Source organism: Coregonus lavaretus (assembly GCF_964263955.1).
Source record: "Coregonus lavaretus genome assembly, chromosome: 11".
In the NCBI taxonomy this organism is placed as follows: domain Eukaryota; kingdom Metazoa; phylum Chordata; class Actinopteri; order Salmoniformes; family Salmonidae; genus Coregonus; species Coregonus lavaretus.
In genome coordinates, this window is record NC_139998.1 from 45,185,493 (window position 1) to 45,205,747 (window position 20,255).

Genomic DNA, 20,255 nt, shown 5'->3' on the forward strand with positions numbered 1-20,255 from the left:
TTTACAATTTTTTTATCTTTTTATTTTTTATATATATATATTTTTCATTTATTTGGGGGGTGGGTAAGGGGGGGTAGAATGATTACTTTATCCTATCCCAGGTATTCCTTAAAGAGGTGGGGTTTCATGTGTCTCCGGGAGGTGGTGAGTGACTCCGCTGTCCTGGCGTCGTGAGGGAGCTTGTTCCACCATTGGGGTGCCAGAGCAGTGAACAGTTTTGACTGGGCTGAGTGGGAACTGTGCTTCCGCAGAGGTAGGGGGGCCAGCAGGCCAGAGGTGGATGAACGCAATGCCCTCGTTTGGGTGTAGGGACTGATCAGAGCCTGAAGGTACGGAGGTGCCGTTCCCCTCACAGCTCCGTAGCAAGCACCATGGTCTTGTAGCAGATGCGAGCTTCAACTGGAAGCCAGTGGAGTGTGCGGAGGAGCGGGGTGACGTGAGAGAACTTGGGAAGGTTGAACACCAGACGGGCTGCGGCGTTCTGGATGAGTTGTAGGGGTTTAATGGCACAGGCAGGGAGCCCAGCCAACAGCGAGTTGCAGTAATCCAGACGGGAGATGACAAGTGCCTGGATTAGGACCTGTGCTGCTTCCTGTGTAAGGCAGGGTCGTACTCTGCGAATGTTGTAGAGCATGAACCTACAGGATCGGGTCACCGCCTTGATGTTAGCGGAGAACGACAGGGTGTTGGCCAGGGTCACGCCAAGGCTCTTTGCACTCTGGGAGGAGGACACAACGGAGTTGTCAACCGTGATGGCGAGATCATGGAACGGGCAGTCCTTCCCCGGGAGGAAGAGCAGCTCCGTCTTGCCGAGGTTCAGCTTGAGGTGGTGATCCGTCATCCACATTGATATGTCTGCCAGACATGCAGAGATGCGATTCGCCACCTGGTTATCAGAAGGGGGAAAGGAGAAGATTAATTGTGTGTTGTCTGCGTAGCAATGATAGGAGAGGCCATGTGAGGATATGACAGAGCTAAGTGACTTGGTGTATAGCGAGAATAGGAGAGGCCCTAGAACTGAGCCCTGACGGACACCAGTGGTGAGAGCACGTGGTGCGGAGACAGATTCTCGCCACGCCACCTGGTAGGAGCGACCTGTCAGGTAGGACGTAATCCAAGAGTGAGCCGTGCCGGAGATGCCCAACTCGGAGAGGGTGGAGAGGAGGATCTGATGGTTCACAATATCAAAGGCAGCAGATAGGTCTAGAAGGACGAGAGCAGAGGAGAGAGAGTTAGCTTTAGCAGCCAACCAAAATATAGACCTCTGAATAGAAACAAAGAAATCTACATTGAGTGTACAAACTTTAGGAACACCTGCTCTTTCCATTACATAGACTGACTAGGTGAATCCAGGTGAAAGCTATGATCAATTATTGATGTAACTTGTTAAATCCACTTCAATCAGTGTAGATGAAGGGGAGAAGACAGGTTGAAGAAGGATTTTTAAACCTTGAGACAATTGAGACATGGATTGTGTATGTGTGCGATTCAGAGGGTGAATGGGCAAGACAAAATACTTAAGTGCCTTTGAACAGGGTATGGTAGTAGGTGCCAGGCGCAACAGTTTGAGTGTGTCAAGAATTTTCATACTCAACAGTTTCCCGTGTGTATCAAGAATGGTCCACCACTCAAAGGACTTCCAGCCAACTTGACACAACTGTGGGACACATTGGAGTCAACATGGGCCAGCATCCCTGTGGACCGCTTTCGACACCTTGTAGAGTCCATGCCCCGACGAATTGAGTCTGTTCTGAGGGCAAAAGGGGGTGCAACTCAATATTAAGAAGGTGTTCCTAATGTTTTGTACACTCAGTGTAGGTTTGGCTCAGTAGCAGACCTCCCAGTCCATCTCCCTCAGTGGTTAGTGTATTATTTACACATAACACTATAATCCTGTGTCAGCTTGAGACAACAGTTGCCACTAGTCCTCCAACCTGGTCTCAGAGCATTTTGTATTATTCTGTACGTAAATGCTAGACACCATTTAGTATACCGCTTCGTATGGTATCTATTAATTTGTGGATGTCCATCACCCATTTTGTATGATATGTTACGAATTACAATTCATATTATAAGTTAAGAATTTTCAAAACGTACAATATATTACGGATTTTCAAAACATACAACATGTTATGAATATAACGCAAACGTCTAACAACCTAAAGGTTGCAAGATTGAATATCATCACAGACAACTTTAGCATTTTAGCTAATTAGCAACTTTTCAACTACTTACTACTTTTTATCTACTTTGCAACTACTTAGCATGTTAGCTAACCCTTCCCCTAACCCTAACCCTAACCTTAACCCTTTTAGCTAACCCTTCCCCTAACCCTAAACTTAACCCTTTAACCTAACTCCTAAACTTAACCCTAATCCTAACCCCTAACGCCTAGCCTAGCTAAAGTTAGCCAGCTGGGTAACATTAGAGACCTAGCTAGACTTCGTAACATATCATACATTTTGCAAATTCCTAACATATTGTACATTTTGCAAATTTGTAACATATAATACGAATTGTAATTCGTAACACATCATATGGGTGGTCCTCTGTAGCTCAGCTGGTAGAGCACGGCGCTTGTAACGCCAAGGTAGTGGGTTCGATCCCCGGGACCACCCATACACAAAAAAAATTATGCACGCATGACTGTAAGTCGCTTTGGATAAAAGCGTCTGCTAAATGGCATATTTTTATATTTTTATATGGAACGGGTGATGGACGTCCACAAATCAATACATACCATACGAAATGTAACATATCATACTAAGTGGACCGTCTCGGATTTACGTACAGAATAATACGAAATGCTCTGAGACCAGGTTGAGTCCTCATCAAACGATGAACTCAGTCCCTCTGGGAGAGCAGAGCAGAGAGACTGTACTATTGTAACCCCTGCTTCTGTCTCCTGCTCATAAACATACTAAAGCTACTGGAGGAATTAATCTAGAGAGTGCATTAGCACATTTTCTAAGAATCTAAGAGATCATCTAGAGTTTCGGGGGAAGTACTGTAATAGAATAAGAAGATACTGTACGTATTGTAATATTCCCACTGAGTCCACTGTTTCCACATGAATGACCAGGTAGCACTTTGGGAAATTAACATGGCCGCCGTGTCTTCCCAAACACTCACAAAATGACCTTATATTTTCAATAATGATAAGTATCCTGTTCTGAAAATAGTTGTGGACGCATTCCATTTCGATGGGATCTCCCAAGCCATACAGACAGGTAGTCTATCCGTCAGCCAGTCCCGTGATTTCCCTACTCTCCTCCTGTTATTATTCATTTTCCTCGCTGCTAACGGAAGGATGCAAATAACCATGGTGAAATCTATGACTCTCCTGGGGGAAACCTTTTGTGTCAGAAACACTGGAAAACAAGAGCGACTGGCCGCCGAGTGGTGCTCTGGGGGCTCTGGGGGCTCTAGTGTTTCACGGCTCATTACCAGGTGGCCATTATGGGGATAGGACAAGATGTGCCTCTCCATGAGAACCTCCCTGTGTCTGAGACTGAAAAGTACTAGTGGAGGGTTCCCATGGCCCAAATTACATCTGAGAGCAAAGTGACATATCCATAATGTAGAAGTTGTGTGAGCCTGGTACATTCTCAAGAGGCAATTGATTGTTGTCTTGAGCAGTGGTTCCCAACCAGTGGTACTAGGACTCCTGGGGGTACTTGGCCTATCCACAGGGAATACTTGAGAAGACTCATTTTCTATGGGGTTGAGATCTGGAGACTGGCTAGGCCACTCCAGGACCTTGAAATGCTTCTTACGAAGCCACTCCTTCGTTGCCCAGGCGGTGTGTTTGGGATCATTGTCATGCTGAAAGACCCAGCCACGTTTCATCTTCAATGCCCTTGCTGATGGAAGGAGGTTTTCACTCAAAATCTCACGATACATGGCCCCATTCATTCTTTATAATATAATAATAATATTATATTAAAATTACAGGCCTTGCACAATTGGTGGCTGACTAAATACTTTTTTTCCCCACTGTACGTACTGGGTACCTCAAAATGTGCTATAATAGCAGCCTTGGTTGAGCTGTGGGAGGACCTATAAACAAAATCCAAAAGTTGATTACTGTAATTGAAGCTCAGTTTGATTATATATCTCCAGATTCTAAATCAGACTCCAAAACAATAAAGTTGTCTCTGCCCCCAGGCACACTCCTGCCCGCTTCTTACACTCATAGAAAAATAAGTTGCTATCTATAACCTTAAAGGGTTCTTCAGCTGTCCCCTTTGAAGAACCACCTGGAACCAAAAAGGGTTATATCTAGAACCAAACAGGGTTCTTCTATGGGGACAGCCGAATAACCCGTTTGGAACCATTTTTTCCAAGAATGTAGGCTTCTGTTGTCATATTGGACCATCTGTATGTGTCTGTGTAAAGGTGCAAGCCAAAACACCTTTATTTTTGCCGTCCAGATGATTTATTTGTGTGTTTGTGTGTTGCCATTATTTAGAGGGTCAATGACCTCATCATAATGATCCAGGCCAATGTTGTCTCTCTGTTTTTGATGTAACAGGAGCTCGACCTAAAAGGCTGCTCTGTTCCAAACATCACATGCATCATTTAACAACAGATTGACTTGCACGGCTCGAAACAAGCCCCATCTTTAGTTGTTCTGGTTCAAATCGGTACTGTTATGGCCTGGGGCAGTGTTCCACAAGCAGATGATTAGCAACCCTCTAATGATTCAAGCAAGCAGTATTTATCGAGATCTTCCATGGAGCAACACAAATATTTGTTTATTGAATAACTGACTGCAGTGATGATTACAACGTGGCAATACAACTTCAGGAAAAGTCAATTGAGTCTATTCAAACATGAAAAGTGTTGAGATCTACACTGAGTGTACAAAACATTAGGAAAACCTTCCTAATATTGAGTTGCACCCCCTTTTGCCCTCAGAACAGCCTCAATTCATCAGGGCATGGACTCTACAAGGTGTTGAAAGCGTTCCACAAGGATGCTGGCCCATGTTGACTCCAATGCTTCCCACAGTTCTGTCAAGTTGGCTGGACGTCTTTTGGGTGGTGGATCATTCTTGATACACGGGAAACTGTTGAGTATGAAAATACTCAGCAGCGTTGCAGTTCTTGACACACTCAAACTGTTGCGCCTGGCTGGCACCTACTACCATACCCCGTTTAAAGGCACAAATATTTTGTCTTTCCCATCCACCCTCTGAATGGCACACAAACACAATCCATGTCTCAATTGTCTCAAGGTTTAAAAATCCTTCTTTAACCTGTCTCCTCCCCTTCATCTACACTGATTGAAGTGTATTTAACAGATGACATCAATAAGGGATCATAGCATTTACATGGATTAATCTGGTCAGTCAGTGGCTAGTTTTTATCCAATTGGAGACAGATTTTCATGTTTATATTCTAAAATTTGCACAAAGAAAAAAGAAAATATGCACATTTTCCCACCAGTGGTACGTTTCCACCAAACTGACAGATAAAAATCTGTACGTGATGACATAGTGCACACAACATTTACTTTTTCGCTTAAGTTTTCATGTACTGAATAAAAATCTAATGTTCAATTTGTTTCCATCGCATTTTCAACTCTACCGATAGTTTTGTCACAAACTATTGCGTTAAATAGCAAATGTGCCTACTCTGGTCTTGGCATGTTCGCTCGCAGATACAGTGCGGATAGGCTCTGCTGGTAGGTTAGTCTACATGATGAGAATATTTTTTTTGTCAAACTGCAGTCAAGCATCGATCATCATGTCACCAGAATAAAACCCTCGACATTTATTGGAAAAGCTCATCAAGCTCATACCGTGCACTTTCACCACCCTGTGAAGTTCTTCATTACATTTACATCATTTAGCAGACGCTCTTATCCAGAGCGATTTACAAAATGATGCATTCAACTTGGTGCATTCAATTTATTTAATCTGTAGCCTAATAAACTGCATGGTTTCCCAAGTCGTAGTGAGAGGACCACACACCATGTCACGCGTGACACCAACTTTACTTCGATATGATGGTTATTATATCAATATTTGCGCATAAAGGCGTTTCCACCGTCATTTATTGCATTATAGTTTTTACAGACACAAAAAGATCCCACCATGTCGAATGAACAAATGATCTTTAAAAAATTGTACTGAAACTTCCTGTTTCCATCACAGTTGTCGTGACATTTTTTTTATACCGTATGACTTTACTTGCATAAAAACGGTGGATGGAAACGTGGTTTATGCCATGGAAAGAGTAGGTGTTCCTAATGTTTCGCACTCTCAGTGTATATACACCACACTACAGGAGGAGATGCATCAAGCGCTCTGAGATGGTTTTGTATGCACTTTCAGTCAGTCTGTCTAAAGGCATTGACTAAAAGATTATGATGTACACATAAACGCTTTGGGAAAATGGGCCTGTGTTAAAAAAAGATGTTAAATCTGTATTATTAAATCTATATTAAATGCCTGACAGGTTAGCATGTTGTCTTGTTGAAACTTGAGTGGTGTACTATTTATCTCCTGTTGAGTCATATACATACCTTACAGTAGGTTAAACAAACATTAAGCTGTTTGTTTAAAGGTCCCGAACAGTGAAAATCATATATATATATTTTTCAAATTGGATGATATTTGGATTAAACCAGTTCATAGTAGGTTGACCCAAGTATGAAAAATGACTGTAGTTGGTACATTGACAAAGTTGATCATAAAGTTACTGGTCCCCTCCCCCCATGTGAAACATTTGGATTTAAGAAGCAGGCATTACTTCCGGCTTCATGCAACGTCACGTAAAGCCGGAAATGTTCTACACCAATGGTAGCGTCTTATAATCTTAACCAATTTAAATATGTAATGCCTTAAAACCGTCATCACATGCGCTCAAACCGTAAGATAGCTCATGCAGAACGATACTGGTAACTAACCCCTTTTCATCTATGTTGTAACTTTTAGCTAGCAAGCAAGTTACCAGCATGCCCGGAAAAAGCACACTGTGTTGTGACTGGATGCCATAGTGTTAATTAAAATGTATTCCGAAGAATGAAGACATCCGACAGCAGTGGCTGCTTTTCATTTCGGGTGGACAGGCTGCACCGAAAAGTATTATAATTATTTTACTTTCCATCTCCTTTTGTCTTTCCTATCAAGTTGTAATGACAGACATTTTTGAAAATTCAACATCTACTCTGTCTGCACAGCTTCCTAGGCAACCACCGCAGCAGGAATGCTGTGATACAAAATCAGCTTTCCCAAGGCAAAGAACGGGGATATGCTGTGAAGCCTGTGAAGACAGATCAAAGAAGGGGGATATGCTGTGAAGCCTTTGAAGACAGACCCAACATACTGTAAGTGATAGTTATTCATTACAAATCAATTGAGCATTTCAGGCACACCAAAATTCCAAATACAAACATTGAAAAGTTACACAAAAAAGTGCACAACCAAATATTGCACATTTAAAATGGAATATTTCAAAAATACCAGAAAACAAATTATAGAATGAGTAGATCAATTGATAGAATCATAACTCAGAACAGTAAATAAAAGGAAATTAAATTCACTACCCATTTAACAAACATTTCCCTTTTCAAAAACATTACAGGCAACGTAGACAGGCTCCTGGTCTCCTCTTCAACGAGGTCACCCTTGATCCAGCGCCGTATGTGGGGAAGCTGTGCAAGCTGTCCATCCCAGGATCCCTGTCTGCCCAGTGTGAGAGGTCTGACAAGGAGGAGGCCATAGCTGGATTTGTCTCCCTCTTCAATCTTGGGGGTGACTGAAGCCTGCTTGATTGAAGCGGGGTACATGGGTCCCCCTCCTCCCCCGCTCCCATCCCCGACAATCTCTGTAGTTGGTTGCATTTCCTAAAGCCTAAGTAATTCACTTTTATGTGATATGTCAAGCATTCGGACGGGAGATGAGTGTTACAAATTGGACAAATCAATGGGGTCCACACTGTAGGGCAGCCTGGTGCCTATATTAGGCTTTTGGCTCGAATGTTTTTTTATGTCAAATGATGTCTCAATATTATTTCTCACCTTTATTTCTTGTTAGTGTTCATGTTGATTAATATTTCAGCTATGCTGGCCTATTGTAAATGATCAAATAAATGTATGATCAATACACACAATTCTGAACATTTTGTCATTTATAATGCTAATGCAGAGGCACCAATAAATTGTCAAGTACACTTACTGTATGCTGTTTTCATGTACATTCCCTTATGTCTAAGCTTCTAAGGTGACTCAGGCTTGACTAATTATTGTGAAGAAGTGTATCAGTGAACTGTATTCTGTAATTAGTTACAAAACAATAGAAATGCAATTGTGTATTGCTGCTGTTTGTCTGATATCCAACAGTCCATGATCAGCTCTGTTGACCATTAGAGCATTTTGCAGAGAAAATGGGTTGAGGCATACAATTTAGGCTCGGAATGACATGTGGCCCATTGTTTACTGGTCATCAATGACATGTGGCCCATTGTTTACCTTGTTACCTGGCAACAACCACAAGAGCTGTTTCAAAGAGCTGTCAGTCAAGGCGAACTCATGAATATAAGCTCCCCACCCACTCAAAAATATTATGGGGGATGTTTTGGTCATTCATTGGCTATTTTTATTTAGGAAATAGGATGACTGTGCAGGACCTTTAAGGGGAAATTGTAGGTGAAGTTTGAACATTGAAAGCCTGTTTTATTTGATTTATCAACACAGAGAGAGAGACAATAACGTCAGCTCACTCCCCACGAGATTTGAATTACCATATGTTTACATGCACTAAATGTCAACATGTCGTATCCAACTTTTAATCACACGCAGTCAATATACATTGAGAGGATATCCAGGTTACACTGAGAAACGAGACAGGAACAACGTGTGATGTTTGGCGGCCCTGTAACAGCATCCAAATGGAGCTTGCTGGCACGGAGTGAAAATATACAGGTCACTGCTGCACTAGGGCCAAACTGTCTATTGATTGCAAGGGGAGCTTTAAATGGACCGTTTCACTGTCTTTATGAGAGGTTTATAGCTCTAGTTTGCAGTTGTCCACAAATAGCACATCCTGCTGCTTTATTTTCGTGGTGGGCACGGGCTGATGATGTCGTACTGTTTGTGGTGTAATTAGTATATGGGAGGCTTCAGTGAGGGCAGCACCACATCGAGAAGGGAAACTGTGTGGGTTTTGATACGCTTGCTATTTCGGTACAGTTTCCACACGCTCCCTGAAAGACAGAGGGAAAGTGAAGTGAGTGACTCAGCCTAGTAGTGGAGTTTTGTGTTACCGTGTCCTATTGAGCACCACTGCATCAATTCAAAATAAGGAGAAGTCTTGCTTTTTATAGAACCCATGGGCAATCATAGGCCCAAATCACTGACTTGCCATCCAGGCTATACATGAAGTGTTAGAAAAGTCTGGAGACAGCCTAGGTTGATTGAGGCACTGTTCATATAACAAGACAGATCCACACATCACCTGTGTACTTACCAGGGAACAAGCTCACCTTTCTCCCCTAATCTCTAATTCAGTTCCTATTAGCTACTGAGCAGCAGTAGCAGAAGCAGAGGTAGAAGTGGCTGCCTCTGAAGCAGCATCTCTGCGTGCAGTAGAGGTCTATGGGGTAAAGCACTGGCAGACAGACTGAGTCTAATGTTGGGCTGGAGCTGCACTGCACTATCCCTGACTAGAATACTAATGTCCACATCAATACAGTAGTCCCCCCAGACAGACAGCCACAGAGAGTGGTGACTCCCCTCAGCTCCCTTCTCATGAAATATAATATGAAAAATGCCATGCTTAGTGTGACAGCACCAGTCCCGGCCCGCGACAGAACACTGCTGTGGCACAACTGAGTTATTAATACCACTCAGTGTGACAGACAGGACCTGTATACATTTGGTGTCATCCATGTGGGCCTGGTGCTAAGCGGGCTTTGTAGTGCATGGGAGGGAAGTAGCCGTGCCAGTCCATTCACTTATAGAAAAGCAGCTAAAATTGAGTGTGGTGCCAGTCTGTGAATGCACATAGCATCCTGTATGATACTGTATGTCACACGTGCGCATGAGCCTAAGACCTTATTCTGTTCAGACGAGACAACCCAGGCTGTAGGCAAGATTTCAAATATCAAAGCTGTCAATATTACATTTGGACTAACATACAGACATGGCTCAGTGATGTACCGATACACATAGCTATTTCAGATGTACTTAAGGTACTTAAATCTGTACCAAATTATGCAGTAACTATGTTGTAATAATAGATGAATAACATTTAGTTTAGTAACTACTACTACAATACTCTGATTTGTTTGATGTAACACAATGCTCTATCCTCCATGACTTGAGCACCTTGTTGTTGTGGCTTAGCTGGGCCTGCCCCTAAGGTTCTATGCCTGCAACCATAACAATCATGAAGCATTTCTAGTAATTCCATCATTCCCATGGTGACTGCAATACTGTACGCCCACCTTTCAAAAACAGAGCAGGAGAGAAAATAGAGGTGTTGGAGAGGTGTGGTTTGCAGTGTGATTTGCACTACATGTGTTGACTCGACAAGTAGCCTAATAAATCTATTACATGTAACACCCTCTTGCAACAGTGACCAAAATAAACTGAGCAATGCAGAATGTCTGTGAGAGAACTGACAGTTGACTAAATAACTAGAAATCACTAGAACAAAATAGTATTTTTCCTTCCCCAGAAGAAACTTGTCCATGAGATCTAGGCTCTACATGTCTCTCCATGCATGCCAACCTCTACCCAAAAAATTTCCCCAAAATTACATGATTCCTAAGGATGAGGGGTGTCATGTCGGTAAAGGAATCAGTTATCAATCAGTTATGGACCTACGCAACAACAACAAAAAGCAGGCCTTCACATTTTTTAGTGTGAATGCTGATATTAATGTTTCCCTTAATTCATCGCAATTCTAAACCCAGTGATGATCAGTATCTGAACTTAATTTGGAGGGGGAAAGTTTAAGAGCCATCAAATCACAGGGTGCACTTGATTGAGATGATACCTGATTTTAACAAAAAATTTACCAAATGAGTGCATAAACTATACAAACGCCTGCATGTTATTTTGTTGTTTTTATTGGTAATTTTTTTAGGTTCACATAAACAAACCACATTTTCTCCTTTTAAAAATTACGGATATTTGTATACACAATGCATTTAATATGTACATCTTAATACATTCGGGTATTGTTCTTTTGCACAGCAAAGATATGACATTTATGTTTCTGATAACATATACGACAAAACGATATTATACACATAATAAACGTAATACTCGACTGAATTTCACAACAGTGCAAAAACATAATTGTAGAAAAGCGTCCTGAAAGGCGAGTGAGGGCCTTCTCATTTAACCCATTGAGACAAAAAGCGAAACGTGCTTTCAAAATGGAATGTTAGGCTACATATTTCTGGACAATGTTGTTCAAGAAAAATTGCATTTCCACGAGGGAAATTGGTTGGGTAAACAAGTTCTAATACAAAGCATCTTATTAAAGTGGGAATCAGTGGTGCATCACTCTCCTGGTACGCACTGTTTTAGGGGTTCAGTCTCGCATGCAGTCCTCCCCCTTTTCTGTAGTCTATCAATGTTAGACAGAATATAATTCAATAACTGTAACATAGGCTACCCCTCTTATATCCTTTCAAGTCGGCGAGGAGGCACAATACTACAGGCATAGGCTACACTCACAGCCGATAGCATAAAATAAACAAAAAAGGAAATTGTTCATATCCTAGTGGATGGAATTTTGGCTCCAGGAAAACGTAGACTTCATGATATTTCCTGCATCTTCCCCTCCTCGAATCCGTTTGAGACAGAAATTGGCTCCTGGTTGCTTTCTATTGACGACTCGCTGCCCGTGCTCTCCCCAGAGAGGAGTCGTGTAACCCTAAGGTCCGCTTTTAGTGTTTGCACGTCGTTACCTATGCTCATCTCTCCAAGGTCACTGATGATCTGGGCCAGCTCCTGTTTACCATTGCCCACACAATCGTCATCCGTGTCTAAAATGTCCTCATACTCAAAGTGCATCGCTTTCTCTTCTTCCTCCTCCCCGATCAAATCCTCTGTGATAGAGCCCAATTTGGGCGCGCTCCTGCTGCGCTCCACCGGGGGTTTGTAATAACACTGTCCATTTAGAAGCTTCCTGAGGGGCACAAGGGGTATGGTTTGTTCCCCTATCAGCTGCTGTTGCTGGTGCCTTGCATCGTCCCTCCTTTTAAGTCTTTTAAATTCAGAAAGCGCTGTCGCCGAGGTCTGGTACAAAAGCAGTGCCATGGCCTTTGCCTTCTCCGGCTTGGACACCAGAACCGCATGACACCGCAGCATCACCGCCTTGTGCTTCATCTCATGTCTGTATATCCAAGCGAAAATTTTGGGTAGCCTTGGGTCCGCAACGCAATAGGTTATCCGGTGCAATAAATACAAATGTCCCGGTCTCCTCGCCTTGTCGTCCACATGCACCATTCGGATGCCCTGCGAGCTGATAGTCAGTTTCATCTTCGTGCCGTTTCTGCCCATTTCGCTCTTGCCCCAAATCTTGCTCACAGCCACGTCCGTACAGCCTTCTCCTTTCGACTGGATGGTGGTGGCATTCCCCAGGTAGAGGACCGTGTAGGTGGGGTCCTCACTGGTAATTTTAACCTTTTTCCTTTTTGTCTTGAACATGCTTCCAACCCTGTTCAAAGCACTCTCCGGGCAAGACTTGGCAAAGGAGGTCAGGGCAGAGTAGTTCAAACTCACGGCATAACCCTTCTGCTTCGACTGTTTATCTTCCTCAATCAAGTCGAACTTATTCTTCTTCCAAGGCAGCATTATATGGTCGTGTCACATCCACAGCAATATAACGTACACTATAGCGAACGTTTTACTGCAACTAAATATTTTTACTGACCTTTATCATTTATTAGCGACTCCAATACAACAAACGTTCAAGTTATCCTGTACTTTATTTGTTCATCCTCTCAAGACTTCTCCATAACCACAATTGCGCTCTCCCATTCTGTAATCGGTGTTTGTCTGACTGAGGTTTGGTCTGCTGAGAATTGGATGGGCTAGAGCCGATATATACTGGGTTGAACCATTTCAGTGTCTCTGCAGGGGAACTTAGAGGGAGGGATGGATGCAACCATTATGAGAGAGACCAAAGTCAAACAGCTCTGCCTTGAGGATGCAATTGGCACACAGGGTGCACTTGCCGAGGTTCATTTACTGAACTGAAATAAGAAGAATTTGGAAATAATAGGCTAATATACAAACTCATAACGGCTTATATACCTCCGACCTGTAAATTACAACAATACTTCCGTTGTACATACACTCACTTAGAGCAGAACTGATATAAGGCGTCTGCATATAGTTCGTTTGAAAACAGAAACTTAAATACAAGATGGATAACAGCAGAACGTATAAATACCTATAGTTTCAGTATATCAAGGGTATAATACAAAGTAAAGCTGATTTGCTGTCAATCTTTCAATGCATGGCAATGCACCAAAAATACATGTATTGTAGACCATCCTTTGGTTTAGGCTGCCATCTGTTGGCAATGCAGCGTTAACTCCTTTACTAATAACATGCTTCCAAGCCTCTTAGTCTGTAGCCCAACCGGCCGCCAGATGGCACTATTATTCCTTTTACAAACGACTTAAAAGCAACAATAGTGCCATCTGGCGGCCGGTTGGGCTACTTAGTCTGTAACAAGCTTTACAGTTTTTTTCGATTGCTGACAAGCATTGTTCAATACTGCGGATACATGTGGAAAACTCTAAATACAGTTATCACGACAACACTCTATGTGGCTACCTGTGGATCATTTGTCATTGCTTTGACACAAAATGCATTCAATGACAACATCTTTGAAATGACATAAATACTTGTCTCACAAAAACACATTTACCAACAAAACTCTATGTATCTACAGACCATTTTGCAAATGTTAAGATACCCTTATCAAAACTGTTAAACTCAAGTTCAAAAGCTCCTGAAAATTGAATTAGACTGGAATTTTTTACATTGCTACAGTAAAAGCAAAATATAAATTCTAAAATAAAAATAATAACTCAATTATTCACATCTGATTTTCATTATACATTACGTAACTGAAGTCCTACCCAGGTGTTTTCCATTTTTATGTCATTACCATCACTACAAAAGGGGACATCTTTGGAATATATTTTACATAAACATGGACCCAGCCAGAGATCGTGTAGTGGCTTACAGAGGTGGAAGAGTTGCCGGGAGAGGCAGAGGATTACGTATCCGTGGTGGAAGACGACTGAGGTGAAGACCCAGAGTTGTAGTGGCAGATGAGATTAGGGCTACAATCATTGATCATGTTGTCAATCATGGTCTATCAATGAGAGATGCTGGTCTCAGATTGCAGCCAAATTTGCAATGCTCAACTGTGTCATCTATTATAAGAAGCTTCCAGCAAACTAACAGGGAAGATATGCATTCTGCATGGGCATCTAACTGTACTGAATATTACTGTAGAATAGTAAATCGAGCAAAAGCTCTCCAAACCACTTGTGTGTAATTTTATTTCTGTTGCAGGGGGGAGAGGTAGGATATTCTCTGCTCAGCAGGAAGCTGTAATTGTTGACATGGTCATTAGCAACAATGCCATAAAACTCAGAGAAATTCAAGAGAGAGTGTTGGCAGACAATAATACATTTCAAAACGTTGAAAGTGTAAGCACGACAACCATTGCTAGAGTCTTGACAAAGCATCATATCAGCATGAAGCAGGTGTACACTGTTCCCTTTGACAGGATCTCTGATCGTGTCAAGGAACTCCGGTACCAATATGTCCAGGTAAGATGTCTATATCCTGTAATACAGTACTGTTTTTACTGTAAACAAAACCCACCAGAGCACTGCACACTCAGCAGTGATTTCAGTTACAGTATACTGTAATGAAACTACTGTTATAGAATAACTGTTATGTTGCCCTGTGGAGTGTCATAGAGCTTGAAGCCAGGCCAACACCCCACATGTTCGTCTTTGTGGATGAGGCTGGTTTTAACATGGCCAAAACACGCTGACGTGAAAGGAATGTGATTGGGAAAAGAGAAACAGTGAATTTCCTGGGCCAGAGGGGTGCCAACATCACAATGTGTGCCGCAATATCCTCTGAAGGATTGCTGTTACATAAACCACTACAGTGCCTTGCAAAAGTATTCATCCCCCTTGGCGTTTTTCCTATTTTGTTGCATTACAACCTGTAATTTAAATTGATTTTTATTTGGATTTCATGTAATGGAAATACACAAAATAGTCCAAATTGGTGAAGTGAAATGAAAAAAATAACTTGTTTCAAAAAATTCAAAAAAAATAAGTAACAGAAAAGTGGTGCGTGCATATGTATTCACCCCCTTTGCTATGAAGCCCCTAAATAAGATCTGGTGCAACCACTTACCTTCAGAAGTCACATAATTAGTGAAATAAAGTCCACCTGTGGGCAATCTAAGTGTCACATGATCTGTCACATGATCTCAGTATATATACACCTGTTCTGAAAGGCCCCAGAGTCTGCAACACCACTAAGCAATGGGCACCACCAAGCAAGCAGCACCATAAAGACCAAGGAGCTCTCCAAACAGGTCAGGGACAAAGTTGTGGAGAAGTACAGATCAGGGTTGGGTTATAGAAAAAAATCTGAAACTTTGAACATCCCACGGAGCACCATTAAATCCATTATTTAAAAATAGAAAGAATATGGCACCACAACAAACCTGCCAAGAGAGGGCCGCCCACCAAAACTCACGGACCAGGCAAGGAGGGCATTAATCAGAGAGGCAACAAAGAGACCAAAGATAACCCTGAAGGAACTGCAAAGCTCCACAGCGGAGATTGGAGTATCTGACCATAGGACCACTTTAAGCTGTACACTCCACAGAGCTGGGCTTTACGGAAGAGTGGCCAGAAAAAAGCCATTGCTTAAAGAAAAAAATAAACAAACACGTTTGGTGTTCGCCAAAAGGCATGTGGGAGACTCCCCAAACATATTGAAGAAGGTACTCTGGTCAGATGAGACTAACATTGAGCTTTTTGGCCATCAAGGAAAACACTATGTCTGGCGCAAACCCAACACCTCTCATCACCCGAGAACACCATCCCCACAGTGAAGCATGGTGGTGGCAGCATCATCACATTTACATTTTAGTCATTTAGCAGACGCTCTTATCCAGAGCAACTTACAGTTAGTTAGTGAATGCATACGTATTTTATTTTTTATATTTTTTTCTTACTGGCCTCCCGTGGGAAACGAACCCACATCCCTGCCGGCCAAACCCTCCCCTACCTTGGACCAATTGTGCGCCACCCATGGGTCTCCCGGTTGCGGCCAGCTGCGACAGAGCCTGGACTCCAACCAGGATCTCTAGTGGCACAGCTAGCACTGCGATGCAGTGCCTTAGACCACTGCGCCACTGTGGGGATGTTTTTCATCGGCAGGGACTGGGAAACTGGTCAGAATTGAAGGAATGATGGATGGTGCTAAATACAGGGAAATTCTTGAGGGAAACCTGTTTCAGTCTTCCACAGATTTGAGACTGGGACGGAGGTTCACCTTCCAGCAGGACAATGACCCTAAGCATACTGCTAAAGCAACACTTGAGTGGTTTAAAGGGAAACATTGAAATGTCTTGGAATGGCCTAGTCAAAGCCCAGACCTCAATCCAATTGAGAATCTGTGGTATGACTTAAAGATTGCTGTACACCAGCGGAACCCATTCAACTTGAAGGAGCTGGAGCAGTTTTGCCTTGAAGAATGGGCAAAAATCCCAGTGGCTAGATGTGCCAAGCTTATAGAGAAATACCCCAAGACACTTGCAGCTGTAATTGCTGCAAAAGGTGGTGCAAAATAGTTATGCACGCTCAAGTTCTCTGTTTTTTTGTCTTCTTTTTTATTTGTTTCACAATAAAACATATTTTGCATCTTCAAAGTGGTAGGCATGTTGTGTAAATCAAATGATACAAACCCCCAAAAAATCCATTTTAATTCCAGGTTGGAAAATAGGAAAAATGCCAAGGGGGGTGAATACTTTCGCAAGCCCCTGTAATTGGGCCTACAACACAGAGCGCCTCATTTCATTCATGGATGACCTCTATGGAAGGCTTTTGCCAGGTGAAGAAAGAGGGCAAGTCAGAAGAGATATGGAAACCTGGGTGATTGTATGGGACAATGTGGCATTTCACCACTCCCATGCAGTCACAGAGTGGTTTGTAGCCCATCCCGGCATGGTGTCACTGTTCCTCCCCCCTTACTCTCCCTTCCTCAACCCCATAGAATAATTGTTTTTCCTCATGGAGGTGGAACGTTTATGACCACCATCCACATTATCAAATGTCAGTCTTGGATGCAATGAATGCAGGATGCCTGGATATCTCTGCAGAAGATTGCCAGGGATGGATCAGGCATGCAAAGATATTCGTGTATTCTTTCCCAGGCCATACGGTGTGATGTGGATGAGAACTTGTGGCCCAATGCAGCAGACAGGGTTGACTAACATTGTTATATATCTGTTTCATTTGGACAATATGCTATGCATATTCATAGTGTGTTAACACTTTTTGTTTGTTTAACAGTACTGGAATTATTTAGTTTTGTGTATTTTGGAATTACTCTGCAAAAAGCAAAATACAATAATTTGCAAAAATACAGTAAATTGTATTGAAGCATATTGCAGCCTTTCTGCTTTATTTCTTTACTTATCTTGCAGGACATTCTATACAGTACAGGTTTGCCACTCTTCTTTTGTAAAAATGACTGTTGGTTCATCTAAAGAAAATATGATATTAAAGACAAATTGACACATTTTCAAGTGGTAGCTGTTTTTAGAGTTTTGTAGGTCATGAATGACAAATGAATGACAAAGTGTGCATGTCGTGAGAGACTATTAGCTTTCATTTGGTAGAAAGATTTGCTTTTGATGTATGTAGGATTTGCATTGCCAAGTTGCATGTTGTTTTGATAACTGTATTTAGAGTTTTGCACATGTATCCGCAGTATTGAAAAATGCTTGTTAGCAATACAAAAAACTGTAAATCCAATAATAACATTAATAATATGCATATGTTTTATTATAATATTAATAATAATAATAATAATAATAATAAGGCTATGCATATACAGTACCAGTCAAAAGTTTGGACACACATACTCATTCAAGGGTTTTTCTTTATTTTTACTATTTTCTACATTGTATTTATATTTGAGATTCTTCAAATAGCCACCCTTTGTCTTGATGACAGCTTTGCACACTCTTGGCTTTCTCTCAACCAGCTTCATGAGGTAGTCACCTGGAATGCATTTCAATTAACAGCTGTGCCTTCTTAAAAGTTTATTTGTGGAATTTCTTTCCTTCTTAATGTGTTTGAGCCAATCAGTTGTGTTGTGACAAGGTAGGGGTGGTATACAGAAGATAGCCCTATTTGGTAAAAGACCAAGTCCATATTATGGCAAGAACAGCTCAAATAAGCAAAGAGAAATGACAGTCCATCATTACTTTAAGACATGAAGGTCAGTTAATACGGAAAATGTCAAGAACTTTGAAAGTTTCTTCAAGTGCAGTCGCAAAAACCATCAAGCGCTATGATGAAACTGTCTCTCATGAGGACCGCCACAGGAAAGGAGTTACCTCTGCTGCAGAGGATAAGTTTATTAGAGTTACCTGCACCTCACATTGCAGCCCAAATAAATGCTTCACAGAGTTCAAGTCACAGACACATCTCAACATCAACTGTTCAGAGGAGAATGCGTGAATCAGGCCTTCATGGTCGAATTGCTGCAAAGAAACCACTACTAAAGGACACCAATAATAAGAAGAGACTTGCTTGGGCCAAGAAACACGAGCAATGGACATTAGACCAGTGGAAATCTGTCCTTTGGTCTGATGAGTCCAAATTTGAGATTTTGGGGTCCAACCGCCGTGTCTTTGTAAGACGCAGAGTAGGTGAACAGATGATCTCTGCATGTGTAGTTCCCACCGTGAAGCATGGAGGAGGTGTGATGGTGTGGGGGTGCTTTGCTGGTGACACTGTCTGTGATTTATTTAGAATTCACTTAACCAGCATTGCTACCACAGCATTCTGCAGCGATACGCCATCCCATCTGGTTTGCGCTTAGTGGGACTATCGTTTGTTTTTCAACAGGACAATGACTCAAAACATACCTCCAGGCTGTGTAAGGGCTGGTGGAGTGCTGCATCAGATGACCTGGCCTCCACAATCACCCGACCTCAACCCAATTGAGATGGTTTGGGATGAGTTGGACCGCAGAGTGAAGGAAAAGCAGCTAACAAGTGCTCAGCATATGTGGGAACTCCTTCAAGACTGTTGGAAAAGCATTCCAGGTGAAGTTGGTTGAGAGAATGCCAAGAGTGTGCAAAGCTGTCATCAAGGCAAAGGGTGGCTACTTTGAAGAATCAAAAATATAAAATATATTTTTATTTGTTTAACACTTTTTTGGTTACTACATGATTCCATATGTGTTATTTCATAGTTTATGTTTTCACTATTATTCTACAATGTAGAAAATATTAAAAATAAAGAAAAACCCTTGAATGAGTAGGTGTGTCCAAACGTTTGACTGATACTGTAATTAGACTATAGTATAATTTTCTCTTCATGAAACAAAGTAGTGTGGAATTTTTTGAAAATTATCAAAACAGATTTGGAGAAAAAAATAAGCATATTTGTATAAGGTCCATGTATTATTTGTTTCCCGTTTTTCCATGTCCAATTTTGACACAATAAATGAGAAAACAAGTCAATTTCCGATTTTCCACATCGTTTTTTGAATCAAATAACCAATGAAGGGACGAGTTTCTTGTGTTACGCATGCATTGCAGAAATGTAATTAGAAATATATTTAGTATTAAGTATTTAGAAATGTAAACAATTGAGTATCAACATTTAGATGATAGCACCTGTCACACATTTTTTTTGTTTTATTTAGATTTTAGACCGTGTCCTTGGCGGACATGTTATTTGACGGAGGATGTTTCCTTCAATGCATATTTGAGTGTTGGACATATCTTTTGGAATGTACCACAAAACCAAAGTCAATGCGCAAATCATTACAGTAATTCATAATAAAATTACAATTTAAGCAACAAAAATACATATTGAATCTGATTCAGTTACTTCCAGAGATTTATACACTTGAGGTCAATCTCTATAGTTATTATTATTATTAGTAATTATTCAGCGAAGTTGGTATGTTCCGTTTCACTTCCTCCTCATGCT

At 41.6% G+C, this 20,255-nt stretch overlaps 1 protein-coding gene across 1 annotated transcript; it reads right to left on the reverse strand.

Moving 5' to 3' along the window:
* Positions 1-11,071: 11,071 nt before the first annotated feature.
* LOC311136826 (protein FAM43A-like) lies at positions 11,072-13,026 on the reverse strand. Its single transcript, XM_084171114.1, has one exon. The coding sequence runs from the start codon at positions 12,817-12,819 to the stop codon at positions 11,779-11,781; it is 1,041 nt and encodes a 346-aa protein (XP_084027240.1). The 5' UTR covers positions 12,820-13,026; the 3' UTR covers positions 11,072-11,778.
* Positions 13,027-20,255: the final 7,229 nt, after the last annotated feature.

Coding starts and splice junctions, on each gene's coding strand:
- LOC311136826 (XM_084171114.1), bottom strand. CDS start 12,819: ATGCTGCCTTGGAAGAAGAATAAGTTCGACTTGATTGAGGAAGATAAA.